The sequence below is a fragment of the Mytilus galloprovincialis genome, chromosome 12 (genome assembly GCF_965363235.1).
Source record: "Mytilus galloprovincialis chromosome 12, xbMytGall1.hap1.1, whole genome shotgun sequence".
In the NCBI taxonomy this organism is placed as follows: Eukaryota; Metazoa; Mollusca; class Bivalvia; order Mytilida; family Mytilidae; genus Mytilus; species Mytilus galloprovincialis.
The window spans coordinates 19553595-19563280 of NC_134849.1; the positions used below are offsets into that span (position 1 = coordinate 19553595).

The following is a 9686-nucleotide window of genomic DNA, read 5'->3' on the forward strand; positions in this document are numbered from 1 at the left end:
GGGTCTTGCATGGCTGGTATCTTTTATATGTAAATACTTTTAAATCACATATGCACATCTGAAAAACATATTTTTCATCATTTGATTTGCTCGTTAGATGAGATCCAACCGAGGTTTTGGGTGGGGTTCGTGTTGCTTAGTCTTAGTTTTTCCATGTTGTGCTAATGAACTATTGTTTGTATTTTTCTTTTTTAGCCATGGCATTGTCATTTATTTTCGATTTATGAGTTGGAATGTCCCTCTTGTTTCTTTTGCCCCCCCCTTTTTTTGTTTAGCTTTACATTGAGACGCTAAACTAGCCCTATATATACCTAAATATGATAAAGTTTCTTTGGTAAATGATACGAACAAAAACTTAATTGATTGATTGGTTTATTGAGTAATTGATCGTTCAAATGGTTGATTTCATTGATTGATAGAAGTTAACGTGCATATATTCGATGTTTAATATAAATGATTTCAATACTATTTTGTTTATGATAGGATAACAAGTACTAGGCACTAAATAATTAACTTTTCAAAGCACTAGTTTATATTGATAGGGGATAAATAAAGGAATCCAAAGAGCGAAAAAAAAACCATAGGTCACCGTGCTTGTATTCGAGATATTAGCCATTGAAAGGAGTAGGTCCGGTAAGGGCCGATTTTGGCCTCAATTTTCAAGTTCATCTGACGAAATATTGTAGACACTTTTTAAACGCTTAAGTGTCTATTTCAATTGATTCAATTATTTTTTGTGAAAGATTTTAACTGATTTAGTAATTAAAAACATTCCGATTCAAGCTTAAATATGAAAAATCTATCAAATTTGCCAAAAATCGTCACTTTTCAGATGGTTTTTGTCAAAAATGAAAGTGGCGGCATCCGTGTTCATCCTCAACCTTTATATATGTTACGTATTATCATCAAATACAACTTACATTTCAATATTATGAATGAACACGAATGCGGCCACTTTCATTTTAAACAGAAACCGTCTAAAATTTAACTAAAATGCTAAAATTGTGAAGATTTCAGTAATTTATCATGACTTCATGATGCTAGTACCCGATATATGTGCATTCTATTGTCAAAAAACAGCCCATATTTATGTAGCAGAATCATTCTACTTTCCAATAAATAGCTTAACGATTATATTATCACAAATTTGTAAAACTGCTATATTTTGGGGCCAAAAAGGGGTTTTACTGAACCTACTCCTTTTGGCGGGAAAATATTCTCTCTTAACTTTTCTTAGTTTTATCATTGACAAGTTTAAGTTCTCTAAAACTATTTAAAAAAAAAATAATAATAATTTATAAGACTTTTACAGATTGCTTATTATTATACATGTAAAAGATTTACAAAAAAAAATAATGGGGGTCATCGGGCAATTTTTTATAAGGCATTTTAATAGATAAAACCAGAGGATTCCTAAAATCTGACAAAAAATCCAAAACGTGACAAGCCAGCTTCCTTAATAGGATTCCGATAGTTGTGACTTTTAAGTCTTAATTGAAACTGTCTATGACCGTTGTTATATTGAATATAAGAAATAACTGTTATAATATCTCACCGTTTTTAAACTTAGTGGGTATGAACACTTTTGTGTACACCTTATCACCGGGTTTCCATATATCGTAACTGGTCCACAGGTTTTGATAAGCAAACATGTACATTTTAGTTCCGTATCCATAATCTATTACTTCATTGTAAAAAGTCCATTTCACTGACTTTGAAAGTGTTCCACTAGCTACAGATACAGCTATAAGTATCAAAGCGGCTGATATTAACAAAAGGATATGAGAAAGAGATAAGCATCTCATGTTGAATAATTACTTGAATGTGAAGCAATCAGACAAACAACTCCTTTAAAGTATCCAGGAAAAAAAACGATATAAAATAACTGAATATGCAACTTCGCTACTGAAACTGAATTGTTAATTTCAAATATATTAAACGAAGAAAGTCCAGCAAAAAGTAGCCCTGTTTTTAACTAGAACATGAAAGAACTCACAAATCAGAATAGTCTTTGAAAATCTATTGGGAATTCTTAAATCCCAGCTCCTACTTATTACAAACTGTATCAAATAAGTATATTTATATCTCTTTTGTAAGAAAATTTGTCAAGTTCTTTCCTTTTATATACAAACGATTCTTCAGGTACATGATTAATCTTCAAAGAAAGTTATTAATAATAACGAATCGAATGCCGCTTTTGGCAAAGATACCAATCCGACATTTACTCCTTCCGAAACATTTTAAACCGTTTTTGATGATACCCATGCTGTTAACCTGATAAAAACGTTTTAAGTTCGCTGTTTCAATTAATCTTCAGTCAATTTACAAAAGGATATTGAATGATTGAACACGATCACCCTTAAAACTGAAAACATAATGTTTTGACAAATTTGACCCACTTTTTTTCTATTTCACATTTAATATTCTTAACATAGAAAAGCGGTTTTGAATTATGTTTCTTTGATGATATAAAGACGAGATGAAAAATGTTTATGTTTTAATATTGGGATATAAAAAAGTTCGTGTTTTCTTTGAGAGAAGAAATCAGACAAATTCTGCTAGTCTTTCATCTACTGATCCGTAATTTCTAATTCGTATCAAATAGATATTCATTATTTACAGTTAAGTGCTATCTAGGAGTGTAGAAGCCTAGCTATATTTAAATTTGCCACATACTCAAGTTGTAAAAAAAGATTGCAAGAGACGTGAAGAAAGAATGAAACATAATAATTAAGGGACAACATGTAGTGAATCCAAGACTTGTTAGTTTCTGTAAGAAGAATTGAAAGATTGTTTTCAACAGCTAATCTTTGATTCTTGGAGTGAACTATTACCAAATGTGATCTGTCTTTCGTTGATTTTATTTTAGTACTATTTATCTTCTAAGCTTTTTGTAATCAAATGTTAACTGAAATCTGGACATAAGACACCAATCCTTCCACGTGAATAAGGACAAGTTCATGTCAATAACAAAGATAATCAAATATACACTTTATTGCAAGGCGTTGCCATTGATGGAAGTAAACGTGGAAGTCGGAAGTGTCATGAAGTATACGTAAAATTAATGTGCTGTGAAAGCCTGGTGATGGGTCAAATAATGTATGAGAAGAAGAAAAAAAACACACATCAAAACTAAATAAATATCACATATCTTTTATTTTCAAACAAACGAAACATATTTAATCTGCGTCATCATTTCAGCAATAGCATTTCCCGAATATAAAGAATATATAATAAAAAAATAAATGTAAAAGTCTAACGAAAAGGAAAGAGCCAAGTAGAGCCAATTATCCTAAGATCAGCATAATATGTGTACTTGAAGGTTATAACGCATGAAAATGTGAAACTGTGAATAACTATAAGTACAAAATTTATTCTGATTTAGACTCTAATGTTCTCAATTTCCGTAAGATTTGACAATTTTCAGATTACGACCCTGTAAGTGAATCAAATACAGGGGAATCTAAACCTTAATAATACAATAATATTATGAGATATCTAAAAATCAACATTTCTGTGATGCAGAGCACGGTTCTCTGATATCAACATTATATTAGAATATGATGGGGTTTTCAACGACATGTATATTTTGTTTTTCTTATAAAAAAAAAGACTTTTAAACAAAACAAGGAACAATTTGTCGTATTAATTAACTTAACAGTATTTCACTGATGTTCAAATCTAATAAATTGATAACTTGAAGAAGACAAATCAAGGAAACAATGTGACATTAGAAGTAGATATTACATAAATTCACAGTTCTTTTTTATAAAGCAATATAAAATATTTGATGGATTGAGATTTAGAATCTTTTAATCATAATTGTTGTTTGTCTGAACTTAAATCACTGACTTTTAGCGTGAATAGTTTTCAAGTATTTTCTAGTGCCCAGGGAAATGCCATGTTTGGTGAGAACTGAATGCATGTCGAAAATGCTTGTACGATGTGTTTGATGAATAAAGGCAACAGTAGTATACCGCTGTTCGAAAGTCATAGATTAATTGAGAGAAACAGAGCTGGGTTACAAACTGAAAGCGTTAACTTAATTTCATTAGTACTCGGAAATTGAATACTTAAAAATTTTAAAATGAAAAAACAAACAAAGCATGCTAGATTTAGCTCTCTGTATTTTGTCAGGTTAAAAGATAATTTCTATTAATAGAGCTTACATTCTTTTAACCGGACTATTTCTCTTTAAAACATATGAGTCCTAATTTACAGTATTTAACAATGAACCGATATACAATTTATAATGACAAATAAATCATGTAGCAGCTAATTTTTAAAATAATCACTGTTGATCTATTGTTTGAGACGTCATTTATTCCTTTGTTTCCTGAAGTAATTCAATAGGTTTTACCGAGGCTTTGCTTGATTTGATAAGTATAACAACATTTACAATATTGATAATAGAAGATGCAAAAAACATTGCACTTGCAAATGCTGTCAGGTAGTATCCGACTGAAATGTTGTCTGTGTCTGGATATTGGTTAGCTTTATTATAGAATAGAACTGACAAAATGGACTGGTAATGATCCTCGTAGTAGACCAAACACCCAACAAGAAGTCCTCCTGTAATAGTTGCACATATTTTAAGCATCAATCTACATTGAAGTACAGTCACAGTTAGGAATGCTAAGACCAGCTTAATTATATATCAGAAGATTAAGAAAGTCGAGTCTGGTTTCTGTAACTGTGAGCACTCGTATGTTGTGTTATCGTCATTTTTTTAATAATAAGTTAAACGAAGTTTGCCTCTAAAACATCTGTGATCATAAGTTTATATCAATTCACGAACCTCTGTATGGCTGTCTTAAGTAATATCGTTATGTTTTGTTACTCTCCTGTGAATTAACATTTTCTGATATTATCGCGAAAAAAAGATTCGTGTGTTTTAAATTCTGTATATTTTCTGCTAAAATTAATGGATGACACGTCACCATTATACATAACTATGTTTCAAAATTGTATTGTTATTTTTTTGCAAACAGTTGTACTCTGTGTTTGAACGGCTGAGGTAACTTAAGTTACCAATAGCCCAAGATGGGCATGTCTTGCGTCGGTAAAAAAGTTTGCTCCTATGTTATGACAATACCATGAATACACCAGAAATGTTCAGTATTTAAAAAGTTATATCAATTTTTTAGGGAAATTCCGCAATGTAAAACATGATAAAATGCTAAATAATAAACTATTACAGCACGATGTGCCAAAATACTTATGATTTCCGTAACTTGAAAACAACTAGTCCGTAACTTTTTTTTATTATACCACTAGGGATGTCCGTAACTTTAGTATGCAATTATTTAAAGGGAAGGTTATCATTTTTTTTTCCGCGTCAAAAAACGCGCCTCATTTCATAAAATTATAAAGATCTTGGTTAACGATCCATTGTTTTGGTGAAAGACGAAAATCGGGATCAATTTAAAATAAATTAACGATAAATCCGTGACACTTGGGGCTGTTTTTTTTTTTTTTTTTTTTTTTTTTTTTTTTTTATAGCTGTGCTCTTTTTTCTCTTGGTTAGTTTCAATCATATCGTTATTAATCTAGGTATTTTTTAAGGGCTTTAATAGTGTTTATCCTTTTATTATTGAAATTGTCAATTTTACAATTTTAGTTAAAAGTTTCCCACATTCGAAATTAAAGTTACGGACATCCAATGAATTTTTTAAAAGTTGGTCTTGCGCTAAAGTGAACTCAAAGTAAGTTCATAACAAATTTATGGTGATAGTAAGATTTTCTTTATTCAATAATCCTAATAATATTCAAATAGAGCATGCAAAACGTCGCAAAAAGCAGATAGTGTATCAATTATATATCAAGGAGTTAAGAGTCCGCCATCTTGGTTACCCACAGCCGTTTAAGCACAGTGTAATACATTATGTACATATATAAAACAGTACTTTTTATTTTTAAAAATAGAAATGATAAAAACTATCTTCCGACAAATATGCCACACCAAGAACATATTCTATCGGTTTATTTATGGAGTATATTTACCTGTAAACGTATTAAGGATGTACTTAGGTGAGGTTAGGTAAAAATTAAGAAATTAAGAAATTCAAATTGATACTATAAGCTGGTAGAGCATCAATTAAGGATAAAGATAAGCTAAAAATATTGATAGGTCATGGACCTCCTTTTCGAGATATTTGAGATTAAAAATATGGCGGGAAAAGGCTGACTCGGACTTTTACCTTATATTTGTATTGGTCTTATTCGGGTCTCAAAACAAAAGAAAGAAAATCAAGAATCTTCTAAAATTTTGGTCAATGACCTTTCATGAGCTATTAAGTCTTATATGAAAAAATGAATGGGTGTTATGGGGCAACATATTTTACATTTTACCTCACCTAGGTACATCCTTAACTATATATAGCTAGTCTCAAAGTGTTTATACATATAATATGTATTTCACTGTTTTAACATTAGTTTTATTATCTGACTAAAAAATGATTTAATTCTTATTTGTGTTATCTCTTTCTTTACCTGCACATAATGAAATAACCGATGATCCTATCCTCCAGGCATTCAAAACAGCTGGTTTCCTGTTAAAAACTGGCACTAGACTTCCTACCAAAAGGACAATAAAGGACAATAGTCCTAATCCAACAGCAGTCAGAATAAGTAGCCGTGGTATGAGTCGCCATGAATCTGCAAATAAAGATAAACTTAATTGTTCTATTACAAAGTTTTTTTAAGTCGATCAACTCGTTAGATATTAGATAAGTGTGCATATGCCACGAGACATTGCATATACACTGTTTTGTAAATGAAGGTATAAAAACAGTTGGATTCACACCAACTTCAGCACTTGATAGCAAATGCATCGAATAGTACAATAGTTATCAGTCTGTTCTTAGTTTTTAAGAATGTTTTGTCATTATATAAGCTCAATTGATAAATCTTTTTCCAATGCAAATCTTCATCATAGTCATTTAGTCATTATTTATTCATATTAAATCTGTTTTGTCAACTGAAAGGTTGATAACTTGATTGTTGTTTTTTTGCAAAACGCTCAATGACTTAGCTTTTGCGAGATTAGAGGGATTTTGTTAATGTATTAATAAGTTCAGGTGGTACATAACATTACAGGGAGATAAACCTGTATAAACCAGCCGAACAGTTTTTTTCTTTCCGATATTTAAAAAAAAATAAATTTAAATGATCAAAGAAAATGTTTTGTAAAAATCTTATGGAAATTACGCGAGCCAAATTAATTTTAGTCAGGGTGTTTGAAAGCACCATTTTCCAGTCTTTTGTAGAAGAAACGGGCGTCTGGCGCAAATATAAAATTTCAATCCTGATATCTATGATGAGTTTGTTTTAATGTAAATACAACGACATCATCCTTGAAACCATCTATTACACGATTGATTTTTTTAACACAGTAACCGCAATCCGGGTTTCTATGATGAGTTTATTTACATATGTTTTAACAACAATATCGTTTGGATGGGTTCAGATTTTTTTTATTTTTCTTTAACTCAAAACAATGTCGTTTGAATTGAACATAGTACATCTAGTAGCACATGTTTTAATATCTCACCGTCTCTAAACTCAGTTGGTATGAACACTTTTGTGTACACTTGATCACCGGTTTTCCATATATCGTAGCTGGTCCACAAGTTTTGGTAAGCATACATATATAAAATATATCCGAATCCATAGTCTATTGCTTCATTGTAAAAAGTCCATTTAACAGACTTAGCGAGTGTGCCACTAGCGACAGATATAGCTATTAGTATCAAAGCGGCTGATGTTAACAAAAGTATATACGGTTGTGACAAACATCCCATGTTGAATGATGTGAAGGATATAAAAAATGACACTAAATAATTCGTTTAAGGATCACGACGAACAAAAACAGCCGAGCGTGGTTACTACAATATAAAATTTGTCTCTAAATACAAATTGATAAAAAGTCAAATAAATTCGGTACCCTTGACTGTAACTAGAACATTACAGAAAGGTTTTTCAATCATAAAAACTTAATCCCAGCACATATACTACATTTTCTAGTAAGTATCATAGAAGTATATGTCTACATTAATAGCACTCTCTTTTGTTCACAAATTTGTCAATTTCTTCACCTTTTATATACGAATGACTCTTCAGGTATCAAATTTATCTTCAAGAAAATGATAAGTAACAACGAATCGAATGACGCTATTCACGGACAGCGATCTGCAGAACATGGTGTAGCAGTTATTGTATGTAGAGTAATCTGATAAAGGGTTTACGTTCACTGTTTCTACTAATCTTCAATCAATTGACCAAAGGATATAGAATGATTAATCACGATTACCTTTGAAATGAAATTAACAAGCTCTGCACTGAAAATATAAGGTTTTTAACGGTATAACGAAACTAGTAGTTATCACTTCGATGTCGGCATAAATAGCCATTATATGGTAATTTTTATAAATTACCTGTTTGCAAAAATATGAATTATTCGAAATTTAAATAAATTTCTTATCACAAACATAGATAACCGTAGCCGTAATTTAGATCCTCAGTGTTATTCTACTTTATACTTGTTTGGCTTTCTAAATATTTTAAACTGAGCAAATTGATGTGTCTTATGTAGACGAAAAGCGGGTCAAACGTATCAAATTATAAGCCTGGTACCTTTGATAAATATTACGACGCATAAAACTGTCGAAAGCAAAGATGTATCTATGTGCATGAGAAACAGTTTTCAATTGCGTTCCTCTCACGACATATAAATAGAAATGTTATGTATTAATGATTTTAAAGTGCGCCTTTTCTTAAGGAGAAGTCGAAATTCATTTCCTGTTATGCTTGCATCACATGTAACGCAATTTTCAACTCTTATTCAATACATTGTTGAAGGTTTCAAGAGGCACAACAGATTAAAAGTTGTAAAACCGAATTCAAGAGAGGTGAACAAAAATAGAAAAAGGAATAAGGAAAGGTAAAAAGTGTACAAGGACCAAAAACTGCTATTTCGATGCATGTTTGTTTTTGACTGCTACGCTTCGATTTCTAGGATGAATTATCATTTATTTATTTTGTCTTTTATTTCCATTTTTTTTATTTCTTAGGCCTTTTTTGTAATAGAAATTAGGTGAAATGTCTTTTCAAAACCTGGGCAATTAAGAAACCAAACATTTAAGGTAAACAAACACTTGTTCATCGCTATCACACAGATATAAACAAATTAAATGCTTTGAATTAAAGCTTTGACATTCATGGTACAAAACCAGTAAAAAAGTACGGAAGAAAATAATGATATCCTGATGCCATGCAGTATCTGCCCTTATGATTTGCTGTAAAATCCGGGTAATGATTCAAGTATTGTATGAAAAAGGAGAATACGAGGGAATTACTTTTATACTTCTAATCATTTATTGAATCATTGAAATCATCATAATCTATGTCGTCGTTTTAGAAAAAGCGTTTCAAAATTATAAAGTATGTATTCTCAAAATTAAACGTTAGAACCTGATCCAACACTTAGCAACATTTCTTCTGATAACAACGAGAAGAAAAAGAGGATTACCAATTTTCCCAAGATCTGAATGATTCAAACTAAGGCTATTTTTTAAACGTCTCTCATTCTTAACTTAAATGCACTGTACCACTGTATTTCAACTTATTGTTCAACAGGTTATAAAATACCTGAAGAAATTGGTAATACCTTTTATCAAAATATAATT

At 30.7% G+C, this 9686-nt stretch overlaps 1 protein-coding gene across 1 annotated transcript; it reads right to left on the reverse strand.

The window, feature by feature from the left end:
- Window positions 1–4227: 4227 nt before the first annotated feature.
- On the reverse strand, window positions 4228–7968 carry LOC143055076 (uncharacterized). The gene is made up of 3 exons (XM_076228217.1): window positions 7553–7968; window positions 6493–6657; window positions 4228–4572 (listed from the first exon to the last, which is right to left on the reverse strand). Exons 1-3 carry the CDS (start codon window positions 7800–7802, stop codon window positions 4322–4324), a joined length of 666 nt encoding a protein of 221 aa, XP_076084332.1. The 5' UTR covers window positions 7803–7968; the 3' UTR covers window positions 4228–4321.
- Between the last annotated feature and the right edge of the window lie 1718 nt (window positions 7969–9686).